General features: G+C 37.2%; 1 protein-coding gene across 4 annotated transcripts in view; it reads right to left on the reverse strand.

Moving 5' to 3' along the window:
- The window catches only part of LOC113545719 (phospholipid-transporting ATPase ABCA1), a 148,509-nt gene that overhangs the window by 115,316 nt on the left and 13,248 nt on the right, over positions 1-19,945 (reverse strand). For 3 of the 4 annotated variants that reach the window (XM_053230879.1, XM_053230878.1, XM_034301178.2), the window contains exons 2-5: positions 17,596-17,687; positions 5,360-5,453; positions 5,018-5,159; positions 3,110-3,237 (exon numbers count right to left, since the gene is read on the reverse strand). In XM_053230879.1, the coding sequence (XP_053086854.1) occupies positions 3,110-3,237; positions 5,018-5,159; positions 5,360-5,453; positions 17,596-17,661 (430 nt within the window). In that variant the 5' untranslated portion in view covers positions 17,662-17,687. Of the gene's footprint in view, positions 1-3,109; positions 3,238-5,017; positions 5,160-5,359; positions 5,454-17,595; positions 17,688-18,674; positions 18,792-19,945 lie in introns of all 4 variants that reach the window. The other variant, XM_034301179.2, reaches the window with a different exon arrangement.

Below are 19,945 nucleotides of genomic sequence, written 5' to 3' on the forward strand. Positions count from 1 at the left end.
TTAATATTATTTAGGTTTATGTAGGTGTTATGCAGCTCTGTGAATACGTCTATATTACTGCCCTATGCTATTTTTCCTCAAGGAGAAAACTGTCTACTTTCATTTAGTCAATTAGGTGTTTAGTCAAGCTGGGTCCACTTCTATTGTACATTACTTCAACTAGGTAGAACGTGTGTCTCGTTCATATTGGCAGATAAAAGTATTTCAGCCGCGAAAATGAAAATGCAGCTCTGAAATGTCACCTGGCTAAAGTGCAAACACGTGCTGCAGCAGTAATTAGAGATAGAGCAGATGGAGAAGCATCTATTGGAAGTGGCGGTGAAGTAATTAGTGTTTGCATTATGGATGATAATATCCAAGGCTCCATTTTCATTTGATTTCCATCAGCTAGGATAAGCATGAGCTCAACACACACTCTCTCTGTCTCTCTCTCTCTCTTCCTCTCCCTCACACACACACACATACGCACACAGTGGCCTCAATCTGAACTCTGTTTGAAGCAAGATTAATGCCGTCACCTTATGCTTTCATCATCTGCAAAAACTCCTGCAGCATCACTGCCCTCTTCTTACACTGTGATTGGTCACGTCCCAACCACTCTGCACTTCCACTGGCCAAATCCATTCGCCTGCCCGCCTGCCCGTTCTCACCCTGTCTCTGACACCGTTAATTATGCGTCCTCAGAACTCCTGATGAATTTAATCTTGTAAATTACCAGCCCGCAATCTCAAAAATGCAAATGCACCTCGAGTGCTTACCTGGCGGCCAAAAATGCGGCCCTCTTCCGCCCATCCGCAAATGAGGTCTCTGAGAAATTTGAATATCATTAGACAGAATTAGCCTAACGAACACAATACAACAGGAGGATAAACTGCCTGCCACTCCAGATCAGAAAATCAGCTTCATAAATTAGCTTGTGTGTGTGCAGTGCTAGAATTATTTTTCTCCTGGTGCTGACATTAACTTGTGCCTTGCATATAGTATTCACCCATCTTGAACTTTTCCAGCGTTTGTCATGTTACCTCTATGTTCTTTAACAAACTATTGGGCCTTCCAGGAACATATGAATTTTTATATATCTTGTATATATGGTATATTGCATATATTCAGGACATTTCCCTGACTGTCTTCCTAATTTACTTTTGGCCAGTTCCCACCCATCAGTTAGATCTCCCCTGTCATACAACAACTCCCAACCAGGGAGGGCGAAGGCTATCACATGCTTCCTCCAAGACACATGAAGCCAGCTAACAATATCTTTTTCAAACTGCTGCTCATTCTGTGTCATGAGGTGACTTAACACACGGAGAAAAGTTGTATCCACCCCCTTCTGGATGTCCTTCACAGATGCCCACGATTGGCTAGTGTTGCTCTGATTGATATTGACACATCATCCCTCCCACACAGAGAGCACGGCCAATATTACTTCCTTGGACTTCCAGCCACGGATAGCTGTGGCATTGTCAGGATTCAAACTCATGATCTCTGATGGAAGGATGAACGCTTTTCTGTTGTTTTCTGTTTTCTTATTACGTCGTTTCTGATGGCAACTGATTTCACCAGAACTAAGTTAGGTTTCAGAGCAATGGGTGTGAATACTTATGTAATCGCAACTTTTGTGGTTTTTATTTGTAAAGAATTTTACCCTACTTCAATATTATGGGCTATTCTCTGTAGATTCACGGCATATTAAGTGAATTTCAGTTCCAGATTTTAACACTACAAAATGTGGAAAAGTTCAGCTAGGGGTGATTATTTATGCAAATCACTGTATGACTTGTGAAAACAAGGAAACAACTAAAGTTTAGGCAATCTGAGATGAAACCATTCCCAGATTGTTCTGAAGTGAACAGATGGATGCAAGTGCAGGTTTTCTGGTTTTATTAAAACCAGTGTTGCAAACAAATGGACAGTCTAGGCAATACTCAGAAACGTGAGGAAGACTTATGGTCTGCAAACAGGCGCACACCAGACAAAACGAAATCAGTAAATAACCTAAACAAGACTAACTCAGTAAACATGAAGGCCTCTATGGTCAAACATTAATCAAAACAGGGCGAGAACAAAGGCTTGCAAACATCACAGACACAACAATGGAGTGAGAGTTTGCAAAGCAGCTCTCAGAGTCTGAGTTATTCGTTTGGCGGCCTGGGAAAACCCTTCACAAGGTCAAATTTTGACATTGTCTACTATATATCATTTTGAAAACTAACTAATCTGAAATATTTTTGTATGTAAAGTTCTAGCATTTTCTTTGGGGGGGTAATTCTGGTTACCCCCAAAAGTGAAAAATGGAGAAAATTATATTTAAAGATTTCATTCCAAATACACTGAACGACATCCCGCCTACCTCTACATTTAAAACCTAATCTGCTAATGAACAAACACGATTGCCAAAAAAGATTACTGTATACATTTGCAATAGGAAATGAATTCTTACTTTGATTATCAGCCTCATCACATCAATCACCTGAGATAAAACTTACTCGTGGCATTTAAATATGAGCCTCATCTTCGCCCCTTAACTCGACTGATCTCAGTAAATGTTAACGTTAAATAAATGTATCTTCACAGAAAACTTCACCATATCAACAATTACACATGTTTTTAAATGGGGAGCATCCATCTATCTACATCTATCATAAGAACCCTGAGTAAGTTCTACTATAGAAACAATAATGTATTAAATTAGGCACATCAATACAAATGTGATTTGCCTTGAAGCCAGAACAACTGTTAGGGCTACTGTTAAAAGAAAAATTAATCACCTTCTGACCAATCAGATTTGAGAATTCAACAGTTCACTCAACAACTCAACAGTCGTTACTCATACACTCAGGTAGTCAGCGATTGATGTACGTGCTTGGTCATTGTCAAGGCTAATAAGTCATGGCAAAAATAGCAGCGCAAAATGGATTTTAGTGGAAATTTTGTCCACCTCTGATAAAACCCTTCAGCTAAAATGATTTGTCCTTTCATCTTCTAAAATCCATGAAATGAAGACCTTTGATACTTAATTCAGGAAAGAAAGCTTTAGTGGTGGGCATGAATTAATTGAATATTGCGGTGCAGCTATACATAATAAAAGTCTGTTTTTTTTTTTTTTTACCTTTGGCTGTATTGAAATTCTCAAGGATAGAAGTCCATTTGATGATATCATCAGAAAGACGTTTGATGTTAGTCAGCAGCGAGGAGTCCGCTAAGAGAGACTGAACCTCTACTAATGCCTTTGAAATGCTGTTGATGAGAAAATAAGGGGATAAATAAATATATTACACAATAAAGAACAGTTCAAAATAAACAGCAAATGCAATGTGCCCTTGGTTACATCATTGAATACAGATTTTCAAAGAACTGGCAGGAAAAGAAGAAATGTAAGACCATATGATCTCTTGATAAGGCATGAGATTTCAACTTTTTTTTTCCAGTGACTAAGGACTAGAAATTCTTGTGACTTCCCACCCCCCCTAGTCAGAATTAGTACAATTTATAGGCCTACTACTTTAAAACTCCACAGTGCATTACAGTAAATACGAGCACAATCTGAAGAATGATGGGTAATTTTCTTATTTAAAGATTGAAACTGATCTTAAGAAATAAACATAAAAAAAAACACACAAAAACATAGAAACAACTCATCTATCACACTTCACATTGAATTGTTATACATTAAAGAGAGAAAGATTGTACACGAGTTCTTTACACATTGAATGATGCTTTTATGAATCACTTTGAGTAAAATTCCCACAACTGCAGACACTCTGCACTCACCGTGTCTAATGAGAGGATGCGGATTATGCATCTCACTGCAGCTTATCAAAGTCAGGATTTTTAATCAATAGTGCCACTTTGATTTAAAGCACACAAGGACACTAAATGCTGCATCCCATAAATATTTGCTATCAAATTGTTGGGTTTGTTAGTTTAGTCTGGATCATATATTGCATTCAAATAATATTTGAGCATAAATCCAATTTTACATCGAAAGCATTGCAAAATGGAGCATTTATTCCTGTGCTTTTATGCACTGGTTTAAATATAAATACAGGGTGTCCCAAAGGTCTCCATACATAGGGGAAATTGACACTTTTTATCAAAATGTCTTCCAAAATTTTTCATACTTTGTTTATATTATATATTTCTTTTTCAGATAGCCTTTAAGAATGCCTTTGACGAATGAAGAATGTATTGAAATCATTCTCATGGCTGAACTGGGAAGCTGTTGCAAGGTTGTGATGGACTTTAACAGGAAACATGGCAAGCACATCACACACAACACTTTTACCAAACCTATTAAACAAATTCAAAAAGACTGGAAGAACATCCACTGACGAAGGCACAACCAAGGTGGTGCTGCCAAACATCATCCCCTATGTATGGAGACTTTTGGGACATCCTGTATAATATAAATTTAACATGCAAATATGTGTAAATATAATATACATTCACTGTACCAGTATGTGGTCACATAAAGTAAGTTAATCCAAGAGATTTGCACTTTTACACTCTGGGGTAGTTAGAAATTTCATGAAGTTTGAATTTTAACTGACACCAGAGTGCATGCTGTGTTTAGATTGTGGGCATACACTGTAAAATATTATATTATTGTTATAGAATATTTAAATTACTAATTAGTATATTACATTTTGTAGGGTTTTAGCTTGAATCCATGGCTGTGCTGTGCAAAAATACACTTACTTTTTATTTTAAATAACTCTGAGTGCTGGCAGTTACAGCACTGTTCAAATGGACAGGATCTAAAGTACAGTGTGATTAGACCATTTTTCTCCCTTTGTCTTCAATTATTATTAAATGAAATCTTTGGCATGGAAGAACCCTGGTGTTTGATCCAACACACAATTTTTCAGTATGAAGGCTACTGAAGGTTCAGAGCAAGTTGAAATGACTGGACGTTTCATCACTCTGATGATGATAAACTGATGAATCCTGGTGACTGTCACAATAATTCATAACTTTTTTTTTTTTTTTACCAGCAGAAAAAGCAAAGCATACTGACATGGAGTCGTTGAAGTTGTTGACCTGGCCAGGGGTTTCTCCAGGCGTCGGCTCACTGACACATGGATTCTGGATGTTGCAGACCATGCCCTGTAACCACGGCAACACCCCAGCCGAGGGCATCGGCTTGTTGGGGTAATGGCCTGCATTAGGAGAGAGATGCGTATTAGGAGAATTTGTCTACCCTATTATCATGCAATAAAATTTATAAAGGGAACAAATTGATTTGACACTGGTGCGTGATTAATTCGAAAGAATCATGCATTCAGACATCGTCTGTGTTTTGGATATACTTTATATCTGGCTTTATGCAAAGAGTGGTTAAAAGTCGAGCAGCACTTACACTGGCCTTTGTAGACAGGATGATTGGTGGATCTCACCCACACCAGAATAAAAAACAGGAACAGAGGCCATATTAGCTCGATTACCAACCGCAACTGCCAGAGAAAAAGAGAGAGAGGAACAGTGACATTTTAATCTTTGCAAGCAGTCTCCAATTCCACGTTGTTCCTTCCTAAATGGCTTGGAGTGCTATAAAATTGCTGCAGTTTTAGGTAGAGGGTGTCATCATAGTACACTCTGTCTGTGCTACTACCATAACAGCAATGCTCCTCTACTTTTACACCTGCTTCAAGTACATTTCAAACTTTTTTTGATGCCAAGTGCCATTTTACCAATTAACTGACGAGGACACACCAAAGAGGGGAGGAATAGAAACTGAGAAATGTTCACTTGCTTGCTACACGGCACTTCATTTCCTTTTCAGTGTGACTTACACAGATCAGAACACTACATTTGGTTGAGATAATGAAATAGTTTTGTTTAATGTACGACACAGTACTCAAATCCTTTGGAAAACTGATAAAACTTCACTTAAGCATGAAGTTCATAAACATACATCGCTCCTATACATAGGCCTTTCATGAAAGCTGACATACATCTACATAAACACGTACAAACAAGTGACAAAGAAAAAAAAAACAATGCATGAGCCAACAGAATAGCTTTAATATGCACTGGTATTGATTCTACAAGTTTCTGGTATTTGTACTGGAGAGATGAGGACCATCCATTTTCTCCAATATTTTCTCTCAGTTAGTGTTTTGATGATGGTATTAGAGAGCACTATCTCCAAACATGTCACTCCAAAATCTCCCATAAGTTCAGTTGTGTTAACATCTGGTGACTTTGAAAGTCATAGCTTAAGATTTACATCATTTTCATACTCATCAGACCATTTAGTGAACCCTCGTGCCTTGTGGTTTGGGGTGAGGTCATCGTGGAAGAGTCTACTCCCATCAGGATAGAAATGTTTCATCATAGGATAAATGTGATCAGTCAGAAGAACTATTGATTTGCAGTGGACCCAAACTACACAATCACAGAGCCACATTTTATTGTTTTTTTTTTGCTATTTATAAAGAAAACAGTAAAAATAGACTCATATAAATTTTCTTTGAACATAATTTAGAGGAAATGACCTAGAAAGTCATGACATTCCAACATAAGACAACCAGGAAACTATTGAGTCAGGCATAGCACTATATCAGTTGACTTGACATAAAAATACATTTTAGCAATAACAGGAGTAGTAGTATTGCTGTTGTAGTAGCTTTATGAGATGATGAAATAAGATGATGATGATGAAAACACACAGATTTTTTTTCTGCAGTATTGCAATGGACTGCTGAATTCACTGACGAAATTCACACATTTTTAAAAATGTGTATAAATTCCAGCAACTGCACAAAAATTAGTCTATATAAAATTCTCTAATATAATATAGTTTTAGTTTTTCTTTTTTAGCTGAGACAGACTAGAACCTTTGCACCTGTAAATGCTCCTCATGAGTGTGATTAAGCTGCTACACGGGACCTTCCACCTCTAAAACGTTCCTTGCAGAGTTGTGTTTCAGCTGGAGGGTTAATTGGTAAACAAGATGTAAATGCTAGGTGATTGCCCAATGATTCATCTCTGCTGCAGTTGACCTCCTGACTGCCCAAAAGGATCTATTATTTATGCTGGAATGATAGTGTGTGAATAACCAGAATGTGGGATATCATCTTCAATGTTGCAAGTCCTTAAAGTCTTAGGGATGAAACAATGTACTTTATTTGCAAGTCTGAATTCTGCACTATGTATCAGTGCAAATGAATACTTTCAAAAGGTTTAAAGGTTTTAAAGCTGAATCAAAGTATAAAATATGTGGGAGGACTAAAAGGCCAGCAAATTCGAACGTGTTGAGTTTCACTTTAGCAGAAAGCACACAACGCTGCTGAGTCCAAAAGTCTCAGTTCATTACCAAGAACTGAATTTATTCCATAATTTACAATAAAATTTGCAATTTCTCAGTAACATGACAAGCTGCGTTTTTTTTCCCTTACTACCTCTAACAGAGTGCGAGAGAAAAAAGACGCGGGTAAGAAAATGACTGTTTAATGTTGTTATACAGTATATAGCTGGTTGTTTTGCTGCATAACATTAAAAGTAACTATAAATGGGTAAAAAATATGCTGTCAGTCTTTAATAAATGCAAAATTTCATCAAATTTCTGTGGTATAAGCAGGATAAAATACATCAGGACTTGTAGTTATAGGAAAATAATCACTCTGCCTCGCATTGTGCTGCATCACACTACTCCATCATTGATTATTTTGCCTCATTGTGTTTTATTAATAAATGAATGCATTCAAACACATCACAGCCCAGATAAAAGTGTTGCACCAAAGTGCAGATTTGGAACATTGGATGATTTGGCATGTCTTAGAAATTTGGGAGCTGATTCATCGTGATTCAATTAAACATTTAAATCAGCAGCACAAATGATTCAACCAAAACATTTTTCTTGTTCAATCACTGCCTGTGTAATGTCCTGTACAAGCTTAAGATTTGAACATTCCTGCACACTGACAGGATCTTTACACGAATGCTATTGGGCTTGTTGACAAAATGGTAGATTTAATAGGATGAAAGGAGCGACGATTCTTCCAAATCGCATAAAGCTTGATTTTGAAGGCTCACTCGGGAGTGGCTAATGGAGTTGTAAGCTCTGAGTCTTTCCATCCTCTCACTGGTGGTGTTTTGTCATCTGCTGGTGAAAGCTTACTTTCATCCCTCCTGTCTTCTATTCTCCTCCCTAATCCCTTCACCTCTCTACCTGCACAACTATTCTCTCGAAATTTTTCAATAAAGTGGCAAGAGGATAGAGGGGAAAAACTCATAGAACAGAAATATGAGAGGTAAAAAACTAAAATGCAGTAATTTGCTCAGTAGAAAGACCTTGTTAGTGTAATGATTGATTCAAATAAGACATAATCGCACATGATCACACTTTTTGGAGGAGGTGCTTGTGGTGCAATTTAAACTAAACTAATTTACATTTAAATTGATTTTAACTTCAAATATTCATACTTACACATTAACTTGAATACTTCTTTATATCTTAGAAAAAAATTCAAGCATAAACCTGAAGTATATGTAAGATGACATTATGTAAGGAATAAAACAATTGAGAGCTTTAGGAAAATAATCAGTGACAGGGTCATGTGATGCAGCCTGGCATCACTCCGAAGGTGATTATTTTCCTATAACAGCACATCTGGAAGGTCCCCCCCCCCCCCCCCCCCCCTTTTATGTCAGAGCAATTTGTCAATGCTAACATGTTCTTTATATAGTTACATTTAATGTGCAAAACAAGTTAGTTCCTGTTATCACTTACGTTATAACAGCTATAAGCATGCGCTCAGTCCTGAAGACTTGTACAGTGGAAAACTTACTGACTTTTACAAAGCAGTGACGCTGGTGACTCCTTCAATAAACGGTCAATAAACATTTCCTTACAGAAAATGTCACCATATCTAGCATTATAAGTTTTTCTTTATTAATTACCAGAACACTTGTTATAAATATGTTGTTTTGTTTATTAGCCTTAGATTGTGTGATACATCCACAAAACAACTCCCACTGGGTGAGGTGTAACTATAGAAACAATAATTAAAGAATTAATAACCTATTTCAGTTTCAATTACAACTTACTCAACTCAACTTAATCAACACCTTCTGATCAATCAGAATCAAGAATTCAACAGCCCTGTGGCATAAAAGAAAATAACAGAATCTCCTTTTATGGTTCTCCCTCCACCAAATTTGTTATTTTCTTGTTTACACCTATACCATGGTATCATGGTATATTACTAGCATTTTAAAATGGAGGTTTTGTATATGTTTTGCTAACTCATTACAGAATAATAGTAAAGCTGAATAATACTTCAACTGTAACATTGAGGCTAGGTGATAACATAAAAGGTAAGGAAATCTTTGAAAAAAATCAATAAAGTTTTTGACCAAAACTATGAATAGGATTTTATTATTGTTTTTTTCTCCAATTTTACTGCAGGGAGCTCAGACTAAGCAGCCACATAATACACAGCTATATTCCTTGTTATTTTTGCCAGCTGGGTGTCTATGTCAGCATGAGGACAGAGATATGATATGTTTTTATTCCAAACATCATGTGGTGTAGAGCATTTGTGAAAATTTCCCGTTGCTTTCAGATCATAATTAAGTCATACATTTTTAAGTCTTTTGGTAAAAAAGCATAAAACAAGGCAGAGTCTAAACAGTTTATTTGTGTTGTTCATGGCTGATTACATTTTTAATCAGATCTATTTGTGTCTCAATATAAGGAATATTATTTAATTAGTTATAAATAAACATTAATAAACATAGCCATGTAATAATGAAAATATTTTAAATCTTTAACCCTCTGAGATGGTTTCAGGGTGAGAAAGATCACCTCTTACATATTTTAACTTATTAATGATTTGGCAGAAAGAATTAATTTAAATTGCATGTTATCAGAGAGATCTATGGCTTAACCAAACCAGGAGAAAAAAAAATGATTGAAAATCCTTTTTTAGCTTCACAGTTTAGCATTTTTTTCTTTGTATTCTAAACCAGCAATGTTTTATTTGCAAAGTTAATTTGCAAACTTTTTTAAATTCTAGTAAGAGGCCATTGTATCATGATATAGGTGTAAACAAGAAAATAACAAATTTGGCAGAGGGAACACTACAATAGGACATTCGTTATTTTCTTTTATACCAATTATTAACTCTACGAGAGCTTCACAGCCACATGCTAGCCTAGTTTGTCAACACTGTCATTAACTGTCCTGTCCACTGCTCCTTCCCTGAGCATGGGGCAACTTGGTTCCTGCCCTAATAGGCCTTTATTAGTGCTTGTTGCAGTTGCCATTTTTGACCACTAGATGCAATAATAACTCTATGGAGTTAAATGGCGCAATGATTGCACTGCCCCACGATTGTGTAACATCCAGATGCGTGACCAAATCAGTGCATATATTTGTCAAATGGCAACATTTTTTAAAAGATCTACAAGTCTACGAGTGGCCACTGATAAAACGCCGTATATCTTTAGGAAGTGGGGCATTTTTATTGACTGTTTTATTGACTGGTATCAAAAACAGCCAAAATTAGGCTTCTGGGGGTTAAAGTATAACGTTCACTTTATGAGATTAATGTAATATAGGTGAGGACGTTTACCATTCATTCAATAGTAATAGAGTGTAAATCAGTTCTTCCCCTTTCTCTTTTAACTACTGTTGCCATAGCAACAACTAGCAATGCTAACAGAGTCATTAATGTTATGTCTACTTCTGTTAAAAATGACTCGCCACTGGGAAGGAAAATTCCTTCATTGGTACAATGGTACAAAAATTGACAAAATGATAAGACAACATCCCTGATTGCATTTCTTTCATGACCACAAATAAATATCTTCTTCACTGAAAAAAAAAACCCCACATTTTAATGCATTTGTATGTCACATGTTGCTTCGTTATTTCGTTATTTTTGGACAGATCATTTATTTTACTCCTGACAAATATGTCTGTTGCATCTGTAGGAAATTAGTGGATGTTCCTTAAACAGGGAAACAGTCTCTGGATTGTCTTTTTGGATTTTTGAGATTTAGTATTCAATTATTAGTAAGATGATAACTGAGCCAGAGGAATTTTCTTCGTCTTAGCAGCGGGTCATTTAGAGGTCAGTGCATCTCTTCTGTCAATAGCGATACCACAGGCCATGGCAACATTTATGACTTTCCACAGTTAAAAATATTCTCCTTACTTTTCTGGAGGAAGTTGCATTTTCACTGCAATAGCTGTGAGTTAGGAAGGGAATAGTGCTTATGAGTTGTGCTGTAAATAGGAATGAGAGCCTATAAGTTTATAATGTGCTGGTATTCAAAGGGAATTTTATTTCGGATTTAACTGACAAAAAAAGTTATGCTCAAGTGAGGATTTGAAATGCTTCACGTAGGCTGGAAATGCACTCCAAGACTGGCTGAATTTTGGAGGTCTAAAAAATAAACAGCTTGAGCTCTGCAAGTATGCATGTAGCAATCCAATTACGAGCGTGTTAAGATGTACAAGAGAACTGCTAACTGTGAAAGTCTGATTGATCAATGTGTTTACATGTGCTAAAGTAATGTGAGGATGGAATCTGGCTCAGCATGAATCAATATATATAGTAAAAGTAGTTATGGCAGAGCAGATCTGCAAAAATGAAAAACCAACCAAACAAACAAGAAACCAAACAAATACATGACTTAATAAATGCAAAAAATTTTTAAAAATCACAAATGTATTTTTTGTTTATTTGTTTATATTTCTGTCACAATATATTTATTTATATATATGCCTCAATTTATTTATTTATGTACTCATTTATCTATTGATTTCTATTGATTGGTTTCTATATTGATTATTTTTAGTTATTAATGTGTGAAGTAATTTCTGTCCCTCAATAAATAATTTTTATTTATTAAAGAACAACACATTGTACTTTTTATTTGTTTATAATTATGTTTAAAATTGTGGAGTGTCTGCAAAACAAGTTAGCTCATGTTATAACTTACATTATAACAGCTATAAACATTCGTTTTCTTACCAGCCAATCTTGTTTCTTTCACTTGAAGTTGCAGCTCATTAACAAGAAACTGCAAAGCCATCTATCCTGAAGACTTTCCTGTTTTGGAAATCTTAAAGGAACTGCTTTCTGACTGTTACAAAGCATTAACACTGGAGACTCCTTCCATAAATGCTAAATAAACATCTCTTCATAGGCAACTGTCACCATTTCGACAATTATACATGTTTTTTTAAAAATTCTAATGCTGAGAGACTGCCATACAAGTTCTTTGTGTTATTTTGTTGCTAAAAAAAACATATTAGAGCTGCTGTTACAGAAAACACTTTCTGACCAATCAGCTTCGAGAATTCAACGGCGGTGTGGACTAAGTGTCTTTATTGGATTCCCTGTAATCTTTACCCCATATCATATACAGATATCATACCATGCTGCATACATTATCCAGTCTTCGGAAAGTCTCCCATTTTCCTGTCAGGAGTGAAATTAATTATCTTGAATAAATAATATGCTTGTGTGCAACCACTGTAGAAGTGGAACATCCAAATTTATTACCCACATTCACCTGATTGTTCCACCGTTCAGGTCCGCACATGGTCCAGCTCTGTCTTTTCTAACCAAATCACAGACTGTGCTAATAGATTATGTTGAAATAGATGCAGGCATTAAGGCATTCGCCAATGCAAATCTTTACCTAATAGCCTAGACAGTGCACACACACTTTCCTCATCTGATGACTGATGCTAACATCAGCAAACATTAGCGCTGCAACCTGCTGTGGCCCACTGTACATCATTAGGACTGCATTAGCCAGGTGGGGAAACAGAGGCAGGTGAGCGGCTAAGACAAGATGGCTAAGATAATGATACAGATCTTGACAACTGGCTTTGCTAAACACTCTAAAAGTGCTAACAGGGTCTATAATCTGCTGTCAACCCTGAATCCTTAATGATGCCTACTTGGGATATAACTGAATATGAATACATTATTTGGAATAAACAGATCATGTGCTCTAAGCAGGTACAAAGATATGAACAGGAGACACAGTATTCGTTGAGTTGCTGTATTAGTTGAGGCCAAATGAGAACTAGAGTGATGTAGCTGAGGTTGAGGAACTGTCACAGGCAGAATCCACAGACCATGCTGACAGTTCTTGCATTTCTACCTCTGGTGTTTTTTTTTTTGTTTTTTTTTCCAGTGTGTCCACTGGAATGGCACTTAAGTGCATAGTTAATCCAAAGAAAAAAACAACAACAACAAAAAAAAAACATCCACTTTAGACCAAGCCCACTTTGGGTTTAAATCCTAATACAGCTACAGATATGAATATTTGGCGCACTAAACAGATACACAAAGGGCACTGTTGTCATGTGTCATTTTCACTTCCTTCCTTGTGCTGCTTGTTTTGATTCAGGTCTTGGTCCAGGTCTTCGGTGTTAAGTCTTAGATTCGTTTGCTTTCATATACCCAGTTGTCTTCTAGTCTTGTTGCGAAGTCTTGTCAATTTCATTGTGCATATCTGAACCTTGTATTCCTTTGGTTTTATATTTCTAGTTAGACATCTTTGTTTTGACCCATACCTGTTTTCCGGATTCTGAATATGGATTATTCTCCTTTGTTGCCATCTGCCTGTGATTATGACCATGATTACTGGATTTCCCTTAATAAAAGAAATGCTGATCTAACACAATTGCATCCTGTCTCGTCCACTTACTGCACATTACAAGCCCTAATTCAGACAGAAGATTGGTGTGAAATTTACAACACAGCACTTAGTTCAACCATTGAACAAAACAAATATCGTGGAGGCTGTCCTTGTCTGTTGAGCTGTCCTTTCTCTCTCTTTCTCTTTTCTCTGTTTCCCTCACACAGCTTCTGAGCAGCACATTAAGAACACAAACAACCTGACTCCCCGTAGAGCTGGTGCTCAGAACAGGCTTACGTGATCCACAGATCTCCAGAGTGCACACTGAGTCCTTCTGTTCTTCTTTGTCAGAAAAGACATTGACAGAGAAAAAAAAGGCCCAACACACTAAAAACATCATCCTCCAGTACTTTCAACAAGACAATAGCTTTTTTTTTTATAGTTTGGAGTTGAATAAACAACATAAGGAATAGTATATTCCCTGAAGATGGTGAAAAGTGCACTAGGAAGTTGCTGGGGGTATCACACTGGACAACTATTCTCAAAACTCAAAACACATGTTAAGTTACACAAGTGAAGGTTAGGGTCAGGGCCAGGGTTAGTGGTTAAACCTTTTCGCACAACTTAAATTGTATGAAATCAAACAAAATCCATCCTTGTTTCAAATATTCATTCAGATTCATAATATTTTTTCATGAGATCAGGTTCTGAACAAAACAAAAAAAGGTCGGGAGGCCATTCAGTGCTGTTAAGATTGCTTTTTTCCTCCAAATTTCCTCACATGCCATTTACCACCCACCATCCAGCGATGCCCTATCATACAAAATCTACCCACAAGGGAGTGTGAAGCCTAGCACGTGCTTCCTCTGGGACAGTCTTTTCAAACTGCTCCTTATTGCTGCCTCACAGGGCAGCATATCACACTTAGAGGAAAGCGCTATCTACCCTCTTCCTCATATATGAGCTCACAGATGCACATGATTAGCTAGTGTCACTTTGATTGACAGGAGAGAGGGTATACCATCCCTCCCACCCAGAAAGCATGGCCAATTTTGCTCCCTTGGCTCCCAGCCACGGATGGTTGTCACATTGTCAGGATTCAAATTCGAGATGATAGGGCTATGACTTTTCTGTCGCACCACTTGGGAGCATAATTGTGGAATTTTGACCTCATTAGACAAAAATATTGGAACAGAATCATACATTGTCATGGAAAAAAGTGGAAATGATTTACTTTACAAGGTTGTTACGATTGCTAACACACATTGATATCAATTTTAGCTAACAATCCTCCCAGGTGTGCCTTCATTACCATCATTATGAAAGGAGATGTTCTGTAACTTCTGTAAACATGGCCTATGAAGAAAACCACAGACAAATGGCAAGGAGAGGAAGAGGGGAAGGGAGAGTTACAGGTATGCATGGTGGAAGACAGAGGAGGCCAAGATCAAGAACCATACTGTAGTTTCAGATTAAATAAGGGCTATAGTCATTGATCATGTGGTAAATCATGGTCTATCCATGAGACAGGCTGGCCTTAGAGTGCAGCCAAACCTTCCACGCTCTATGGTCACCTCTATTGTAAGAACGTTTAATCAAACCAACAGGTAAGAACAACATTCTGTGTGACTGAACAACATTTTCCTGTACTCTTGTAAGATACTGTAAGCAATACTTCCAGAAACCCGAGTTGTGTTTTTGTCTTACTGTAGGATCCAGCGGCTGCATGTCACAGGAAGCAGGGGCGGGATATTCAGAGAAGAACAAGAAACTGCAATTGTGAATATGGTAATTGCCAACAATAGCATAAAACTCAGAGAAATTAGAGTCAGTGTTAGCAAATTTGCAACAAGTGAGTATAACTACAGTTGCAAGAATTCTAAACAAATATCAGATTCGGATGAAACAATTGCACTTTCTCAACTTTGAGAGAAACTCAGAGCGTGTATAGGAACTGAGATCCCAATATGTCCAGGTAAAATGTCTATATATTATATCAGTCCTGTAAGATATAGATGTTTTAACTGGACATATTGGTATCTGAATTCCTATCAAAGAACATACAGTAATGTTTTACAGTGCTATTGTCATTGTGTGAACTTTTGTATTGCTGTAAAGCAATTATCACTTTGTGTCATGGCTTTTCCATATTACAGTGAGTCATGGAGCTTGAAGCCAGAGAAATACCACATAAATTCATTTTTGTATATGAAGCCATTTGTAATCTGGCAAAACGTTGCTGCAGAGGCAGGAATTTGATTGGAAGAAGAGCAACAGTTGATGTTCTGAGCCAGAGAGAAGGGAGCAAACATAACTATGTGTGCAGCCATTTCAGATGATGGACTGCTATTACACAAACCACTCATAGGGCCATACAACACAGACTGGCTAATATCATTTATGTCTGACCTCTATGACCGACTGGTACCAGCTGTGTCATTTCACCACTCTGCAGCCATCACAAAGTGGTTTCAAAGAGTGACGTTGCTATTCCTTCCATATTATTCCCCATTTCGAATCCTATAAACAAATTCTTTTCCTCATGGAGGTGGAAGGTCCACCAGTTGCATGACCAGATGTTCCTCATGGATGCCATGAATGTTGGGTACCTGGACATCACAGTGGAGAGTTGCCAGGGATGGATCCGGCTGTCTAAAAGTTTTTTTTTTTTTACCAGGTATATGGCCAGAGAAAACATCCAATGGAATGTAGATGAAAATTTGTGGCCCAATCCACATGACTGGATTGACACACTTGACTGCCCTATACACATCCAGGAGTGTATATGCTGTATATAGTGCATATAGTCTATAGTGTATGTAGATTTGTTACCATATTTTTTTTTAATTATGCATTTCTTTTTGTTTGTTTTCTTTGGAATAAAACATAAGGAATGGTTTTGCTGAATTACTGAATCATTTCCTTGACATAAATTACATTCTGTGCAGTGTAGGTGTAATCCCTCTCTCATTATCAGATATTTTTCTATGCAACAAAACCAACAACAAAAATAATTCAAAGGATGATATAACTTGTAATCATGCTGGTATACACAGTTTTTTGTCTTTCCGATATGAGTGACAATACGATCTTGGTGAACGACACCCTTTGCTGGTCGTTGAGACATGTATGAAGTATTTTAATAGCTGAAGTACCTTTTGGAGGCAAAATTAACTGCTGTGTCAAGCTGTTCTTTGGAAATGAGACCTGTCTCAAGAGTTTTGAAAATGTGCCTTCAGTATTGAGAAATGTGTGTTGGCAATTGTAAAAAAAAAAAAATACTGTAAGGTTCTGTCAACATGATTGTTTTGCATTAATTATTATTAACAATGTAATTAGTATGTAAGTCATTTAAACAATACAAATCAAAGCTACTATAAAATTTGGGGAAGCAAACAAGATTGTGGATGGTTTGAACATGTATAACTGTCAATAATTAAAAATGTGTGTGTGTGTGTGTGGTTGTGTTACACTGGGAGGCATGTGGGTGTTTGGAGTGTGTCTGTGTGACTGGGTGTGCATGAGAGGGTGAACATTTGGATTGTGTGTGTGTGTGTGTGTGTATTGGCGTTTGTGCCTGTTTTTGGAGAGTGGGTGTGTGGTGTGTGAGTGTAAATATGTTGGTGTACAAACAGTAAGTGTGAGTGTATGTTTTAGTGTAAATGCATAATTGTGTGTGTTTTTGGTTTTGGGGAAGCTTGTAAGAGTGTGTGTTTGGAGTGTGTATGAATGCATTGTGTGTATGAGAGGTGAGTGTTTTTGTTAGCCTGTGGGATTCGGAGTGTGTGTGTGTGTGTGTGTGTATGTGTGAAGGTGACACCATTCCTCTCTCTCAGGAGATAGCTGAAATCTGCTGTCTTTCTCTCTCTCTCTCGAACCTACAGCTGTTCCCGGCCAGGAAATGCCACCTGACACTCAAAAACAGCACCTCACTCTACACCAGTTGGGAGCTGTGATGCCGTATGTGTGTGTGTGTGTGTGTACCTTCTGTCTCTTGCGCAAAGTGAAGTTCTTCCAGAGCAGAAGCCTGAGCTGCACCAGGAGACCCATTACACAAGCTGCCGTGGCGTCACGATCTGTCAGATGGACAGACAGATGAGGAAGACAGGTTTATGCTCAGTGCTATGGTGTTAACTGATAAAATTATTGACATCAATACAAAAAAAAGTAAGCAAAGTCTAAAAATGATGTCATTCCCTCTAATGTGGAATCTTCTCCACTTTACTGATGAATAATAGCTGATTGAAAAAGTATATTGTCTAATGATGGTTAAATTGTTGATCTGTGCACTGAGGGCATTGGGAAAACGCTAATATGTATCTCTGAGGTATCGGCATTTTTCGCTGTTTACTCTCCCTCTGAAACAATTTGGATTGGATTGTTCCACCATTGGACCCTTGAGTCATTTACTTCACGCTACATTACAGGCATACTAATGACAATGCAGAGATAATCTCTTCCTTCTTTTCTCTATCTCACACACACACACACACACACACACTCACAAAGGCAGTTGTGTCAGAGAGGGTAAGCAAGATGGGGTGTATGCACCCCCTGAGTAGTGCAGGGGTGAATAGTTCTTGCTCAAGGCAAAACCGCTTACTAATAGCAGTTTTTTTTTCATTTCATATGCTCTATACACTGTATGTCTTATTATTTACAGCTCCAGCGTTGCAAGCTGCCTCGCTCAGCCAGATGTGTGCGCTTTCTGCAGCACACTGAGTTCTGAACATCCTGAACCTAGTGGTGCATGAGGGCATGAGCGTCACCTTACACAAATATTCTACAGTGCAAAAGTTTGGAAGCAACACTAACTTTATAGGAATAAACCTTTGCTTAATTACATGAGGAAACAGCCAGTAATGTGTTCATTAACCTTTTCAACCCTAAATTAAAAATTGAAATAGGCTCTGTGTACAAGTGGCAGAGATATTCTGCCACGACTATGAGCCATATTCAGAGTTGGCAACTTAGGTCCAAAAGTAAACAAGAAATAATAATGTGTTAATATGGAAATTTACAAGGATTCAGAAATTTTCTGGGTGCACCAATATGCAAATCACCTGCATGTAATTAAAGCCTCTGAAGTTGCCAGATTTTTCTTGAGAAGAAGTGTCCAAGACAGGCTTTTCAATAGTGTCTAGACCACCACTATTAAACACAAGCACCTGCCTTTATGTCTGAAAAAAAAAAAAAAAATCAAGGATAGAAAATGCAGACTACAGAATTAAAAAAATTGCTGTCAAATGTAATACAATGTAATCCAACATAAAAGCAAAAGAGAATTAAAAAAAAAAAATACAAAAATGTCTAACATGATAACATGATTGAGAAGATGGAAAGCATTCAAATAAACTTCTAATAATTGTCTAGTGTATAATGATCAGCATATTAATGCATACAGCAATATACAAAAGTCATAAATATGAGGGTTTTATGTCATTACGCACTATTATAATTTACTTCATACGACATGAATTCTGGCTCGCGCACTGGATGTTTTTTGCTTTCCTTACCATTCTGAGTAATCTTTAAAAACTATTGTGAATGAAAATTCCAGGAGATCAGCAGTTTCTGAAATATTCGAACCAGCCCATATGGCACCAACAACCACACCACAGTCAAACTCACTGAGATCACATTCCTCCCCATTCTGAATGTTTGCTGTGAACATTAACTGAAGTTCTTAACCTGTAGCTACCTGTTTTTATGTTTTTTTGCTGCTACTGCATGATTGGCTGATTGGATAATTGCATGTACTGTATGAGTTGCTGGAGAGTTGTTTGTAAATCTGTATGTCTCTGTTTATCCTTCCGTATTTCTATCTAAATACTCTAAATACTTGTCCTTTTCAACATTAAATCTTCTGATTTAGCTATTTAGTTTTCTTGGGAATTCAGTTAATTTTCTATTCATCGTTCCTTTATTTTGAGTTGTGAATATAAAACTTAATATTTGACAGTTTTAAGAGCATTCTTTCAGCAACTTGCAAGCACAGCATATTACTTCCATTAGAAAATTCAGATGTACTTGTTTAATGTGTGCATCCATTATACGAGGGTATAATTAGCTGTTGTTTGTTGTTATTGGTTAATACTGAAGGGAAGCTGTAATATCTCACATGCGCCATCAGCCGTGAATAACAGAGCATTATTTTGTATAGATTTGGCAAGCCGAAGTGAAAACAAGTGTGTGAGCTGTATTGGATTGGTGCACTGATGCAGAGAGTCCACCCTGCTCAGCAAAGCTGTAAGTGATCTGTTATTTTTAAACTTGTTGTTTGCTGTTTGACCGCAGTGCTGTTGAATGCTCTATTCTGATTGGTCAGAATGTG

This window comes from Pangasianodon hypophthalmus, chromosome 28 (assembly GCF_027358585.1).
Source record: "Pangasianodon hypophthalmus isolate fPanHyp1 chromosome 28, fPanHyp1.pri, whole genome shotgun sequence".
Lineage (NCBI taxonomy): Eukaryota > Metazoa > Chordata > Actinopteri > Siluriformes > Pangasiidae > Pangasianodon > Pangasianodon hypophthalmus.